General features: G+C 46.1%; 1 protein-coding gene across 3 annotated transcripts in view; it reads left to right on the top strand.

The window, feature by feature from the left end:
* The window catches only part of EHMT2 (euchromatic histone lysine methyltransferase 2), a 56,379-nt gene that overhangs the window by 18,474 nt on the left and 22,939 nt on the right, over positions 1 to 14,966 (top strand). For all 3 annotated transcript variants that reach the window (XM_026720020.2, XM_087923290.1, XM_087923291.1), the window contains exons 9-16: positions 3,948 to 4,062; positions 5,786 to 5,887; positions 7,886 to 8,031; positions 8,984 to 9,127; positions 9,637 to 9,866; positions 11,458 to 11,649; positions 11,901 to 11,983; positions 13,332 to 13,438. In XM_026720020.2, coding sequence (XP_026575805.1) covers positions 3,948 to 4,062; positions 5,786 to 5,887; positions 7,886 to 8,031; positions 8,984 to 9,127; positions 9,637 to 9,866; positions 11,458 to 11,649; positions 11,901 to 11,983; positions 13,332 to 13,438 — 1,119 coding nt within the window. The remainder of the gene's footprint in view (positions 1 to 3,947; positions 4,063 to 5,785; positions 5,888 to 7,885; positions 8,032 to 8,983; positions 9,128 to 9,636; positions 9,867 to 11,457; positions 11,650 to 11,900; positions 11,984 to 13,331; positions 13,439 to 14,966) is intronic.

Below are 14,966 nucleotides of genomic sequence, written 5' to 3'. Positions count from 1 at the left end.
GCATGTAGGCGGATTGAGTTGCTCACAGCATCACATATTCATTCAGAGATCTATCTATCTGCCATCGGCTAGCTCAGTCTATCACATAAAATTTGCTTGCAAGCAAACTCACAAAATTAACTCACAACACACCATGCATGTAAATATTGAGTTTTTATTTTTTTTAAAAGAGCAACTTTACCCAAAATCAGGCAAAGCAGGCAGATTGAGTTGCTCACAGAATCATTCAGTGATCTATCTATCTGCCATCGGCTAGCTCAGTCTTTCCAATTTGCTTGCCGTGAGTCTGCACTGAATTTGCTTGCAAGCAAAACTTCAGTCCTAAGAGAGGTTCGTGTGTGCTTAAAAGCAGAGCCAAAGATCTAAAGACTAGCTAGAAAGCAAGAAATCCAACCATTTTCTGCTTCCTAGCTAATCTAAATCTCCCAGCACAGCAGGGACCACCAAACTGATGGTCGGAAAAAGGAAAAATAGCAGGCAAGTTTGCCGGGTAAGGAGTGAATGGGCGGGGAGGGTTCTCGTGGGCCATGTGGGCGCCGCCGCCTTGTGTTTCTGCGCAGCCTGGATTAACTGCTTTGGGGTGGTGCTCTGGGGGTGAGATTTCTCTGCGGCCCACCAACATTTTCTCATGGCCCACCAGTGGGCCGCAGCCCACTGGTTGGCAACCGCTGGTTTAGAGGCCTCTTGTTTTACATTAGTGTTACAATTAATTGCAGCATCTAATCCTGTCAATTGCTATTTGGTTTTACATTTACCATGTTTAGTTACAAACAGATAAGTATTGCTTTTGTTCTTCGTTGCGAAGTCGTGTCTGACCCACCGTAACCCCATGGACAACGTTCCTCTAGGCCTTCCTGTCCTCTATCATCTGCTGGAGTCCATTTAAGCTCACGCCGGCTGCTTCAGTGACTCCATCCAGCCACCTCATTCTCTGCCGTCCCCTTTTCTGACCCAACCGGGTGCCCAAAGAGCAAAAATAGACAAAGGCAGCAGCCCCCACCTTTTAAGGTTTAATAACGAATTCTGTTCTGAAGGCTGCTTTCCACTGATTAGCTCCGACAAGAAAGAGTCTTGCCAAGTTGTTTGTCAAGGCTGCCAAAAACCCAGAGATAAGAACTAATTTACAAAATTCTCCAAACACTGAACTAAGACGTCCACCAGTTGAGTTTCAGAGCTTCTTTGCTGTCTGCAAAGAACGCTTTTCCAAACCTGGCTTTTATCCTCTTGAGGGGAGGGCCCATTACCTTGCAGCCTTACTCCCGAGTCGCCTGTGCCGCTGTAATTGTTCTTTCCTCCAAGCAATCCTTCGTGCACATGCACTTGGCACAGGCTCCTCGGGAACCTCCTCGTCACTGCTGACAGCCCCCACAATCTCTGAAGGCAGCAGTCCACTCCCTGATGGTCCTGGCCCCTCACCTGAGTCCTCGCTCTCCTCAGCCATCTGCACCTGCTGCCAGCTAACCACAATATCCCCTTCTTCTTTTGCCCTTAACCGTTCCCAGCATTAGGCTCTTCTCCAGTGAGTCCTTCCTCCTCATTAGATGGCTAAAGTCTTTCACTTTCATCAGAGCAGTCGGGGTTGATCTCCTCTAGGACTGACCGGTTTGATCGCCTTGCAGTCCAAGAGACTCACAGGAGTCTTCTCCAGCACCATAGTTCAAAGGCCTCAATCCTTTGGCGCTCAGCCTTTCTTACGATCCAACTTTCACAGCCATACATTGCAATTGGGAAAAGCATAGCCTTGATTATTCGCACTTTTGTTGGCAGGGTGATGTCTCTGCTGATGATAGCAATAATAACAGCACTTAGACTTATATACCACTTCACAGCCCTCTAAGTGCTTTTTAGTATGCTGTCTAGATTTGCCATAGCTTTCCTCTCCAGGAGCAAGCATCTTTTAATTTCTTGGCTGCAGTCCCCATCTGCAATGATAATAAAATCTGTCACTACCTTTATTTCCTCCCCATCAATTTGCCAGGAATTGAGAGGGCCGGATGCCATGATCTTAGTTTTCTTAATGTTGAGTTTCAAGCCAACTTTTGCACTCTCCTCCTTCAACGGAGATTCTCAGCCATCCAAGTCATGGTTGTCCCAAAGGTGGTTTTTTTCAAGAGCCAACTGGACTTTCTGGTTTTCTTTGAAGGTGTTTCACTTCTCATCCAAGAAGCTTCTTCAGCTCTGAGTGGATGGAGGGGAATGGGAAGGATTTATATTCCTTATGAGGGCAAAGATGAACCTCCAAGTGGTATCAACGACTCTCAGAAAGAATGCTAACGACCAGATGAATATAAATCTTTCCCACCCTCCACTATTCAATCAGAACTGAAGAAGCTTCTTGGATGAGAAGCGAAATGCCTTCAAGGAAAAACAAAGTCCACTTGCCTTTTGGAAAAAGAAAAAAGCACCTTTGAGATATTGCTACTAAACTACCAATTTTGCACTCTGTGGGCCTGAAAGCACAAGACCTGTGTGCAACTTTCAGGCACCCGTTACCCACCTGTGGTTTATTGTTCAGTCAAACGTACAGGTAGACCTCGGCTTACGACCACAGTTGGAACCGTAATTTCCATCACAAAATGAAGTAGTCATTAAGTGAGTCACGCTTGACTTTACACCCATTTTGGCCGCATGGTTAAGCAAATCACTACATCGTTAAGTGAATCACATGGTCAACCTGGCTTCCCCTGTTGTCTTTACCTGTTGGAACCCCATGCCAGGGTCATAAATGATGATCCTAGAGCAGTGGTGGCTAACCTTTTTGGGATCCTGTGCCAAAAATTGTGTGGGCGCTTGCACGCTTGCGCTCACATGCCAACACCCAGAAGGCAACGCACGCCCCCCCCCCATGCCCCCTACGTATGCATGCACAATTCTCACTCAGCCCCGACTCCCCCTTACCTGCACTGTGCCTCACGGCTGATTTTTGGCAGGTTTGAGGCCTTTTTCGACCTCCCAAAGGCTTGAGGAAGGCTTCTGCAGGCTTTGCAGGCCGAAAAGTAGCCCTGTTTCGTCACTTCCAGTATTTTAGGAAAAACAGGAAGTGATGAAACAGGGCTAGTTTTCGGCCTGCAAAGCCTGCAGAAGTCTTCTTCAAGCCTTTGGGAGGTTGAAAAAGGCCTCAAAGTGGCCGAAAAACAGCTGTGAGGCACGCACATGTGCAGTGAGGTAAGTTTGCCTGCAGCTCATGTGCCAGCACAAATGGCTGTGCGTGCCACCTGTAGCACGCATGCCATAGGTTCCCCATCACGGTCCTAGAGCACTGCAACTGACATATAAATACACACTGGTTGCCAAGCAACCAATTTTGGTTGTGTGACCTCGAGGGCCCTGTGACAGTCGTAAGTGCAAGGACCAGTCAGAAGTCATTTTTTCAGCACCATCACAACTTTGGTTTTTCAAATGAATGGTCATAAGTTGAGGACTGCCTGTCATTCTAACAGGCTTGTGCAGGTGGCCCTCGACTTACAACAGTTCATTTAGTGACTGCTCAAGGCTGCAATGGAGCTGAAAAAAATGGGGACATGACTAGTTTTCACACTTAACGACCGTCGCAGCGTTCCCTCATGGTCACGTTATCAAAAGTCAGGTGTTTGGCAACTGACTCATGTTTATGACGGATTGCAGTGTCCAGGGGCCATGGGGGTGTGTGTGTCCCGTTTTGCGACTCTTCTGACCAGTAAAGTCAATGAGGAAATCCAGATTCACTTAACAACCATGTTACTGACTTAACATGTCCAGTGCTTCACTTAACAACCGTGGCAGGAAAAGTTATAAAATGGGGCAAAACTCACTTAACAAATGTTTCGCCTAGCAGCAGAAATTTTGGGCTCCGTTGTGGTCGTAACCCGAGGTCTGCCTGTAGTAGATGAGGCTCTCTACCCATTTAAGGCCAAGATGCATAGAGTAGCCGTCTGCACGTAGACTCTTCTGTTTTTCTTACCCTCTAGAGCACTGCCTCCAGCTCCAAACGTAAAGCCAGGAAGCGGTGGCGGCACGACAGTCCCTGGATCAAACCATCCCGAAAACGGAAGCGCAAAGAGCCGCATCCCAAGGAAAACAAAGGTGATTTTCTCTCTCAAGGCAACCAAATCTGGAATGCAAAAACGTTTGTTTGTTTATCCCTTTGCAATCAATCCTAAATCTACATATATTTTTTTAGTTTATAATACAAAATACAAAAAAAAATAGTGCGAAAAATAGGGGAGGGAGAAGGGGAAGGAAAAGGGTAGAAAAGAAAGGAAAAAAGAAAAAAAAATGCATTGACCACCCAATCCCTTCGGTGCAGTACAGAGGTGGATATTCAGCAGGTTCTGACCAGTTCTGGAGAACCGGTAGCGGAAATTTGGAGTAGTTCGGAGAACCGGCAAATCCCACCTCTGACTGGAGATTTTACAGTATCCTTTCCCTACCATGCCCACCAAGCCATACCCACAGAACTGGTAGTAAAAACAAATTGAATCCCACCACTGTTCCCCACCCCACTAACCTGCTTTCCAGCTCCGTTTTCCTGTTCAGGGCAACCAAAGAAGACCCAGCCAATCAGCTGGGACTCGGGAGGCAGAGAAGAGATGGGGGCGGGGCCAGTCAGAGGTGGGATCTGCCAGTTCTCTAAACTACTCAAAGTTTCCACTACCGGTTCTGGTCAGAACCTGTTGAATATCCACCCCTGAAGTCAAGGACTACCTGTAACCAGAACCTTGAATTGTACCGAGAGTCCAAATAGTAAAGCTTGCAAAAGTTCACAGGGACCAGGGCTTGTATCAAGTGCACCCTTAACTACTCGCACCACTGCACTCTGAACCAGCTGTACAGGCAGTCCTCGACTTACGACCACAATTGAGCCCCAAATATCTGTGGTGGTATTGAGACATTTGCTAAGTGAACTTTGCCCCATTTTACGACCTCTGTTGCCACAGCTGTTAAGTGAATCACTGTGGTTGTTAAGCTGGTCACATGGTTGTTTAGTGAACCTGGCTTCCCCATGGACATTTCCTGTCAGAAGGACACAAAAGGTGATTCTATGATCCCAGGGCATTACAACTGTCATAAATACATGCCAGTTGCCAAACATCTGAATGTTGATCACTTGACCATGGGGATGCAGAAAGGGTTGTAAGTGTGAAAAATGGTCATGTCACTTTTTTCAGGGCCATCGTAACTTTCAACCGTCACTAAACGAATGGTTGTAAGTCAAGGAATATCTGTAGTACAGGTAATCCTCGACTTACGACCATAATTGAGTCCCAACATTTTTGTTGCTGAGTGAAACACGTGTTTGCCCCGTCTTATGACCTTCCTTGCCGTAGTTGTTGAGGGAATCACTGCAGTTGTTAACCTAGTACCACAGTTGTTAAGTGAATCTGGCTTCCCCATGGACTTTTCCTGTCAGACAGTCGCAAAAGGGGATCACGTGACCCTGGGACACTGCAGCCATCATAAATATGAATCCGTTGCCAAGCATCCGAATTTTGATCATGTGACTGGCCATGCTGCAACGGTTGTAAGTGTGAAAAACGGTCATAAGTCAGTGTTTTTCAGGGCTGTTGTAACTTTGAAATGGTCACTAAATGAAATGTCGTAAGCTGAGGACTACCTGTAGCTGTTGGCCTGATCTGAAAATATTTAGGAGGTTACCAAATCTGAAGGGGCTGCTAGTTTCAGTCAGAACCTCCAGAGGAGAAGGCCCTCAAAATTGGAATTACTTAATGAAAAGAAATCAACGGGCATCTGATGGATGTACTTTTTCCTTACTGGGGACATTTTCTTTCTCCATTTCCTTCCTTAGGCCTGAATGGCGGCCCGTCAGCCACCCAGAGCGAGTACACGGAGGTGCCTCTTGGCTGCCTGGAGCTGCCCAATGAGGGGGCTCTGTCCCCCAACAATGCCGGTGTGTGCCCATCCATCCCTCCTCTTCCTTTGAAGCAATGGGTTCAAGAATTCAAGGCCTGTTGTCTTGGGGGGGAGGTGGCATAGCTTGAAAGTCTCAAGTGTAGAAGAGATATTAACAGATAACCAGAGTTGGAAGGGACCTTGTAGGTCATCTAGTCCAACCCCCTCCCTGCCCAAGCAGGAGATCCTACACCATTTCTGACAGATGGGAGCCCAATCTCTTCTTGAAAGGTTTGTGGATATCTTAGTTTCCCTTTTTTAAAGGGGAGAAATGTTCACAGCTTTCACTGTACTGTTCAGGTGAGAAAAGTGGACTATAAAAAGAAAAGCTGTCAAGGCATATCTGACTATTAGAACAGAGGAAAGAGAATAGGCTTTGGGGTATCTTTTGAACATCGCCTCCGTTAAATAATCTCTTTTTTTTTTTTTAACAATGTGGGCTTCCTCCATTGCAACCTCAACAGCAAATCATTTGTGAATCATTTGTGGCCCGTCATTTTTGGACCCATAAGTTGTGCAGAGCCTGCAAGCTCAGGGGGGAAGGAGCATTGTTGAGAAGGAAGGTGTCGATTTAAGACCCAGAGTTGTGCGATGGGAAGTTGCAGCCAGAGCAGTAGGTGAAGAGTTCAGGTGGCGCAGTGGTCAGAGTGCAGTACTGCAGGAAGACTTTGTCCATAGCATGGAGTTCGATCCTGCCCGGCTCAAGGTTGACTCAGCCTTCTGTCGTTTCAAGTTTGGTAAAATGAGGGCCCAGATTGTTGGGGAAAATAGGCTGACTCTGTAAACTTCATTAGAGAGGGCTGTGAAGCAGCATATAAGTTAAAGTGCTATTGCTATTGACTCGGCCTTCTATCCTTCTGGGGTGGGTAAAACAAGGACCCAGATTGTTGAGGGCAATAATGTAAATAATGCTTATATTGTAAGCCTCCCAGAAAGTGCTGTAAAACATTATGAAGTAGAATATAAGCCTAAATGCTCTTGCTAGTGTAGTGCCTTCATATGCTGCAGAACAATGAATTTGTCTTAAGCGGCCACGTGAAAAACTGGGACAGGTGTGGAAGGCTGAACCAATAAGATGTGAAAGAGTGTAGGCATGCATGCATGCATGCACTTGCATATGTAAACTGGAAAAAAAATAGTCACCCATTTGGGTCAGACAGGGATAGCCAAAGGGCCAGATGTGGTCTGGGAGCCACTCAGGCCTTGTTGTGGTTAGCCGGCAGCAATGAGGAGGAGGTTCCTGAGGAGCCTGTGCTAAGTGCGAGTGAGCGCAGGATGATTCATAAAAGAGCAACACAGGCGATTTGGGAGTAAGAATGCTAATTAATGGCCCCTCCCTCCAGGGAATATAAGCCTGGTTTCAAAGGGTTTTGTTCTGTGGAAGGCAAAAACTCTCTAAGAACTCAACATTGTGTGTGGAGACTCCAGCTTATCTGAAGAATTCTGTCAAGGCTTTTCTGGTTGGACTAATTGGCTTCAAGCCATCTTTTATCTACGAAGAAGTTATTTGCAGATTAAAGTTGTGAACGTTTAAGTTACTGAGTTTGTCTGTGTTTGCTCTCTGGGAACTCGATTGGGTCAGAACAGATCTGCTGTAGAATTTTCCTCTCCAATTTCCAGTGTTGAAGAATAGTTGCATTAGGGTTTGTACATGGAGAGGCTGCCATCTTCTCTTCAAACTCAAGCCACAAGTGTCATAATTTAGAGCAGGGGTTTCCAACCTTGGCCACTTCATGATTTGTAGACTTCAACTCCCAGAATTCCTCAGCCAGCTGGCATCATGCTCCTCAGATCATGGCTGGCTGAGGAATTCTGAGAGTTGAGGTCCACAACTCGTAAAGTAAGCCAAAGTAGGAGACCCCGATTTAGAGCATCTAATAAACTTTGGGATGCCCAATTGATAGAGCTTGACCTGGACGGGCAAAGAACATGGACCTGCATGGCTGACAAATACGCTTTTCGAGGAGGCACATCATCTCCTTCTCCTCTTTCCCAGGTGTGTCTAATGAGACGAGTTCGCTGGAAACCGAACGCTTTGAGGAACTTCCGTTGTGTTCTTGCCGCATGGAAGCCCCAACCATTGAGCGGCTTAGCCAGCAGGCTGGAAATCAGTGCATGGCAACGGAGAGTGCTGATGGGGAGGTAAGCGTGGCTAGGGAATTGGGAAGGAAGAGACTCCAGATGGCTTTGCTGAAGCCATTTTGCCCTGAAGATTTTTTAAGTCAAATCATTCATTGCAGCCCCCCTGTTGCTTCTAAATAATGATAAGTGTCAGCATTCCAGAAAACCACAAATGTCAGAACCTGTCAGGTAATAAGGATTCTGTCCGATACAAATAGCCCTCAGCCCAGTTTTATAAGATGATCTTTTGACATTAAGTTTCAGCTGAAGATGGCAAGCTTGACATCTGAATGAAATGGGTCGTCTTTTGCTCAGCTAAGTGCCTTCTGCTATCTGAAACAAAATAGCTTAGCCGCCAATAGCGTTTCTCAATCTGAGGGGTTTTAAGGTATGTTTTAACTTCAGGGGTTTTAACTTCAACTCCCAGAATTCCCTAGCCAAGCATGGTTGACTGAGGAATTCTGGGAGTTGAAGTCCATACATCTTAAAGTCACCAAGGTTGAAACATTATTACTGTCAGGACTGGTAACAAATCCATCCCCATTCAAATCATAAGTCTCTAGCCGCATCTCAGAGAAAAGAAAATTGATTTATTAGAAATGGCCATGTTGGTGTTAGCTGGATGCAGCCGATATTAAAATACATCATTAATTTCCCCCTTGACCCTGGTCTTTCCCCCCACCCTCTGGATGTATATTCTCCAATGGGACACATCCATCGCCAGGAGTCATCAATCATGCTCTCCAGTAATTTTCTTGCGCTCCGATAACTTTGGCTGCCGGGTTGATTATCTAGACGCTTACGGAATGCACTCCCTTTTTCTGGCAGCTAAAAAAACCAAAGGAGTATCTTTTTAGTTGACATTCAACTCCCTTCACTTCTGGAAGTCACCTTCAAATTACCCTAATAAATTACCTCAGTGGGACCTGGCCCACAAAAAGGTGGCGACAGCTTCTCCTTTCTGCCTTTACAGCTAAACGGCTGCAGCAGCAGCATCTTGAAGCAAGAAACGATGCGTCCCTCCAGCCGGGTTCCCCTCATGGTCCTGTGCGAAACCCATCGCGCCCGGATGGTGAAGCATCACTGCTGCCCTGGATGTGGCTACTTCTGCACGGCGGTGAGGAACAGAAATCGGCAGGCGTGTGGGGACCTGATAATGGGGTGAGAGGGTCACCGTCCACCCTCTGGGGATATATTGAGAGGAAGAGCACAGTCCTAAGACTGTCTCTACCTGAATGAATCCATTGGTGGCCATTTTGAGCCAAGGCCTCAAGGTCAACTAGAAGAAAGCCTGGCCACGTTAATCAAGAAAGCAGAGAGGACCAGGCAGCTTCAATTACATCTAGGCCTGGCCTTCCTGGAGAATTTGGCTGCTTGCTGATGGCAAAGGTTGGGTTCTCATATCGTCTCTTCCTGAAGATTCAACTCTGTCATTTCTAGTAAGCTTGGTTGTCAGTTCCAATGTTGGCTATCCAGTAACCTTCCAAATGTTTGGGAAATTACAATTCCCAACAGTCTTGGCGAGCTTGGACAGAGGAGGAACCCTAGGATTTGTTACTGAGCGCTAATATACACAAGGTGTGGCCAGTCCATCAGATTCCTGACAGCTGTTTTCCTTCTTCTCAGGGCACCTTTCTGGAGTGCCACCCGGACTTCCGTGTGGCTCACCGCTTCCACAAGGCCTGCGTTTCCCAACTCAACGGCATGATCTTCTGTCCACATTGTGGAGAAGATGCTTCGGAGGCCCAGGAGATCACCATAGCCAAGGCGGACACCTCCACGCCTGTCCCCATCCCACCGTCGCATAGCCAAAGCGCTTCCGAGTCCACTGGCCGTGCTGACACCACCCAACCCAGGTGAGAGTAGCCTGCATCTGGCAGGGATCCCAATTCCTGGGTTTTCAGAAAATCAATACATATAAAAGTGAAATACCACTCACGCATCATCACAAAATCTCCAGAACTGTAAAGCCTACAAACTTGAAATTTGGCATGTATGTTCCTCTTGCCTTTTAGGTGCTCACTAAGAAAGGATTTTTTGAAATGGCCATCAGAGCATTAGTCTTTCCTATATTATTATTAACACGCTCTGATGCTAAGGAGTTCTACTACCCCTGCCCACCTGAAAAGAAATCTGTTCCAAATGCAAAACACAAGCAGAGAAGTTTCAGTTTTCACAGTACCAAGCAGCTTTAGTACAGAACAGTTGAGCTAAACCACGCCCAGGATCCTTGCTGTCTCCTTCTTGCTCACACAGCAAAAACTTTCAGCTTCCAAACAGCCCTCAACTCTCTCACACACTGACAGGAAGTAGCCAGATGAATGCCGATGGATGCTGGTGGGCAGAGGCAGGATTTTTTTCTCCTTATTTTCCTCTTTAAAAACTAAGTCTGACCACATAGTTTTGTAGTGAAGCACGAGTATCCAGCTATTTAAAAGGAAATGTATTGTTTTATTTATAAATGAAATCTTTTTAGTTCATGCCAGAGGTCTTCTCTAGTATTACTCTCAAGCTGTAAAACGGGTGGGGAATTATGGCCCTTTTGTGACTTCTGGACTTCAACTCCCAGAATTCCTGAGCCAGCTATCCTGAGGGATTCTGGGAGTTGAGTTCGTGCTGGCTCAGAAATTCTGGGAGTTGAAGTCCACAAGTCATAAAGGGGCCATTGTTGCCTATCTCTGCTGGACTCCTCTAAAGGACACAGAATTGACCAAATATTTTTAAATCTTCCAACTTTGGGCACTGTCTGTGGCGAAAGCAGTTTCTCCTTTCCTGTCCCTAAATCCCATAAAAGAAAAGTGGCACTGCTAGAACTCGCAGGCGGCAAAAGGGCCACATTTGAGCAAAGCTTAGGAGGGTTGATGTCAACTCCAAAGTTCCTCCATTCCACCGTTCTCCACAAATATGCACCCAAAGGCTTTCAAAGGTTTTCAGCCTCACTCCTTTCCAGTGACATCCCGTTAGCCCTCTGAAGTCGGCCAGATCAAGAAACAGATCCCCAAGATATACTAGAATTCTTCTCCAAAGTACTTGAGGGCAGGGCAAGAAGCAATCAATGGGTGGAAATGAACCAAGGAGAGAAGCAACCTAGAACTAAGGAGAAATTTCCTGACAATGAGAACAATTACTCAGTGGAACAATTTACCTCAAGAAGTTGTGAATGCTCCAACACTGGAAGTTTTTAAGAAGATGTTGTATAACCATTTGTCTGAAGTGGTGTAAGGTCTCCTGTCTGAGTAGGGGGTTGGACTAGAAGACCTCCAAATTCCCTTCCAACTCTGTTATTCTATTTTTTGTGTGTGAAAAAGCTGCCCACTTCTCCCCCCTCCTTTTCTGTTGGCAACTCTAAAAAGACCTTAGAAATATGAGTTGACACCTGTATTTACGACTTTATGATTTCTTAGCTTGGAATCTTTCTTACTGCTCTGTTTGGCCTTCTTCCCTCAGTGCTCGGATGCGTGGGGGCTCAGGTGTTGAACACCCGCCAAATGATACGGCGGGCTTCGGTGGCCCAGGTATTGATAGCGCAGGACCACGGCTGACTCTTCCTAACGGGGCTGTGCTTTCAGCACAAGGATTGCCAATGGGGGCCGGAAGGGAGCAGCTAGAGCGAGCCCTGGTGGTACAGGAATCCGAAAGGTAAGCAAGCCACTATTCTCACCCTCTCTGCCTTGATTGTAAGACCAGGATTATCATTAGCATTATTCCGGCAAACCTTCGTTGTTTGATAGCAGAGGTCCGGCCTCAGCAATGAAGCAAAGTGAGAACGCTTAAATGGGTGCCGAGTTGATTTTCTCCTTCTGCCCTGTCTCTTGCCTTCCAGTTTGTCTTTCTCTCCAGGCTTCATTTGCCTTATTCTCTTTGATTCGTCTCTCCTCTATCGCTCCCAGGCGCAAGAAGCTGCGATTCCATCCGCGTCAGCTCTACCTCTCCGTTAAGCAAGGGGAACTGCAGAAAGTAGTCCTGATGTTGTGTAAGTTGCCTTACCCACTTCCCTGCTGGAATGGGGAATGGGGAGACCGGTGACAGGAATAAGGGCAGGGGTGAGCTGCTAGGGCAGGGGTGGGCAAACTACGGCCCGGGGGCCACATCCGGCCCGTTGGTCTTTTTAATCCGGCCCGCCGAAGATTGGTACAGAATTAAGGTTTGATGTGAATGATTGAATGATTGCATTCATTCGATTTTGACTTGTAATGACAGGCTTTTCGACACCAGGTGGCGGCCTGTCTGTCAAATTTTAAAAGTCAGTGAGGCCCCCGAGCCAAAAAGTTTGCCCACCCCTGTGCTAGGGGTTCTCAGGGGCTCAGGAGAGCCCCTAGCTAAGACTGTGCAGGGCAGTCTTAGAAAGACAAGCAGCAAGGGAAAGCTCTTAATAGGCTTAATTGAACTTCTGGGCATTCAGCCAAGAACATTTCACACCTCGTAAAAACACCTTGTGCAAGAACCATTGAGAAAATCAAATAACATAGCCACTAGCCTCCAGAGGGGATTAATTCCCAAATAAGAAGAATCACGTAGCTCACCAGAAACCACACTAAGACTCCAAGATCCCTCTCTCAGTCACTGCTATTAAGCCTGGTTTCACCCAGACTTTTATTTAAGTATTAAATGCACAAAATAATACACAACTTTTTGGTATATATCTTTTTTTTAGGTAGTTAGGGCAAAGAAGCGACGTCGAGCTGGCCACACCCACCCAGTCACATGACCACCTAGCCATGCCCACCCAGTCACATGACCACCCAGCCCCGCCCACCCAGCCAATCATTAGGGCAGAGAGCCCCTTTGCTAAAAAATGTGAAGCCCACCCCTGAATAAGGGCTTTCTATTGGGTTTCCTCAGTGTTTTTCAAATTTACTAACTTTTAAGATTGTCTGTCCCAAAGGTGCTTTTCCAAGAGGCAACTGGACTTTCGGGTTTTGCTTTGAAGACGTTTCGCTTTGCATCCAAGATGCTTCTTCAGCTCTGAAGAATGAATCAATGAAGAAGAAGCTCCTTGGATGAGAAGCGAAACGTCTTCAAAGGAAAAAAAAACCCAGAAACTCCAGTTGCCTCTTGGGAAAAAAGCATCTTTGGGACAACCATGACCTGGATGATTGAGAATCTCCATAGACATTTAAGATGTCTCTAGACTTCAACTCCCAGAATTCCCCAGCCAGCCATCAAGAGTTGGTAAAAGAAAGGTGTTTCTGTCAGCATTTCCTTATGGGGTTGAAATGTACCCTTTTATTTTCATGAATCTAGCCAATTGGGACAATTGTTTATTCTCTTTTCCTTTTTTAATTGTCACTTATCTTCTCTCTCTATTTTTTCCCCCTCAGTAGACAGCTTAGACCCCAATTTCCAGACTGAGCAACAAAGCAAGCGTTTCCCATTGCATGCTGCAGCACAGAAGGGCTACATGGAAATCTGCCATGTTTTGCTTCAGGTTTGTCTGTGTGTAAATAAACCTGGGCCGCTGGGATCTACTGGGTTTCCTTTTTTCCTTGGTTTGTCCTGGGCTTGACTTTTAGAGCTGGCAACACCAGCCCCCGAGCAAGAAGTAAATAAATATCCTTCACCAACTTATTGAGTTGAAGGAGGTAAACTCCCATTCAGCAGTTTAAACATTGCAGGCAAATTTGACAGTAAAAGGAAATATATACTATCTCCTTGAACCATCTCACTCCTTTTCCAGTTATAGTATTCTACTCTATAAAATACATTGCACCGTTTTGCTGCTGTTTGGAAATTCTGCAGCCGATTTTGAGAAAGGGCAGTTCAGATTTACGTGCAACCCACATGTAGATTTGAATGTGCAGGTGGACTTCAACTTACGATCACAATTGAGCCCCAGATTTCTGTTGTTAAGTGAGACAGCTCCACCTGAACCTCTTCCTCACTTGCTCCTGATTATAACCTCTGTGTGGAAGTTCTACAGCGTCCTCGACTTATGACCACAATGGAGCCCCAAATTGATGTTGCTTAGTGAGGCATTTGTTAAGTAAATTTTACGACCTTCCTTGCCGCAGTTGTTAAGTGAATCACTGCAATTGTTAACAATCACATGATGGTTAAGTGAATCTGGCTTCCTTACTGACTTTGCTTGCCAGACGGTCGCAACAGGGGATCACATGACCCCGGGACACAACAACCCGTCATAAGTATGAGTCGGTTGCCAAGCGTCTGAATTTTAATCACATGACCCTGGGGGATGCTGCAATGATCATAAGGGTGAAAAACGGACCTAAGTCGCTTTTTTTCCAGTGCCGTTGTAACTTTGAACAGTCACTAAATGAACTTCTGGAAAGAGGGAGGGATGGAAAGGTTAAAGGAGGGAAATACACAGTTCTGGGTTTGCTGAGAGAGAGAGAGAGAGAGAGCAGAGCTGTTGAATATTCAGTATATTAAATATAGAATAGAATTCTTTATTGGCCAAATGGGATTGGACACACAAGGAATTTGTCTTGGTGTAAATACTCTCAGTGTACATAAAAGAAAAGATACATTCGTCAGGAGTCAAGAATCATAAGGTACAACACTTAATGATAGTCATAGGGTACAATAAGCAATCAAACCATCAAATCAAATTGGCACAGAATAGTCCTTGCTGAACAACTGCAATTGTTCTGGCTGCTGACACAGTCACTAAGCAAACCAGTGATAGAGAGAGTGACAGAGATGCTGTAAGATCCTATAGTCTCACTCAGATTAAAGTTCTCTTGGATGGTATCCTGTTCTGTTTTGTTTGGGGGGGGGGGGGGTTTGCTGCTTTTTTGCCCCTTAAACAAATGGTCACTTCCTGGGGTACTTTTCTATGCCTTCCAGCCGGCGGTGGGTTGCAAAATGGTTTACCACTGGTTCAGTGGGCGTGCTTTGCACGCAAGCACACACTTTGCATGCGTTGCATGCACCAAACGCATGCTTTGCATGTGCACAGAGGCTTTCCTACTCACCTCCTGCAATCCTGCACGCTC

Source organism: Pseudonaja textilis, chromosome 2, assembly GCF_049901715.1.
Source record: "Pseudonaja textilis isolate UNSWEBS1 chromosome 2, rPseTex1.2, whole genome shotgun sequence".
NCBI classification, from domain to species: domain Eukaryota; kingdom Metazoa; phylum Chordata; class Lepidosauria; order Squamata; family Elapidae; genus Pseudonaja; species Pseudonaja textilis.
This window is presented reverse-complemented; position numbering and strand designations above follow the sequence as displayed.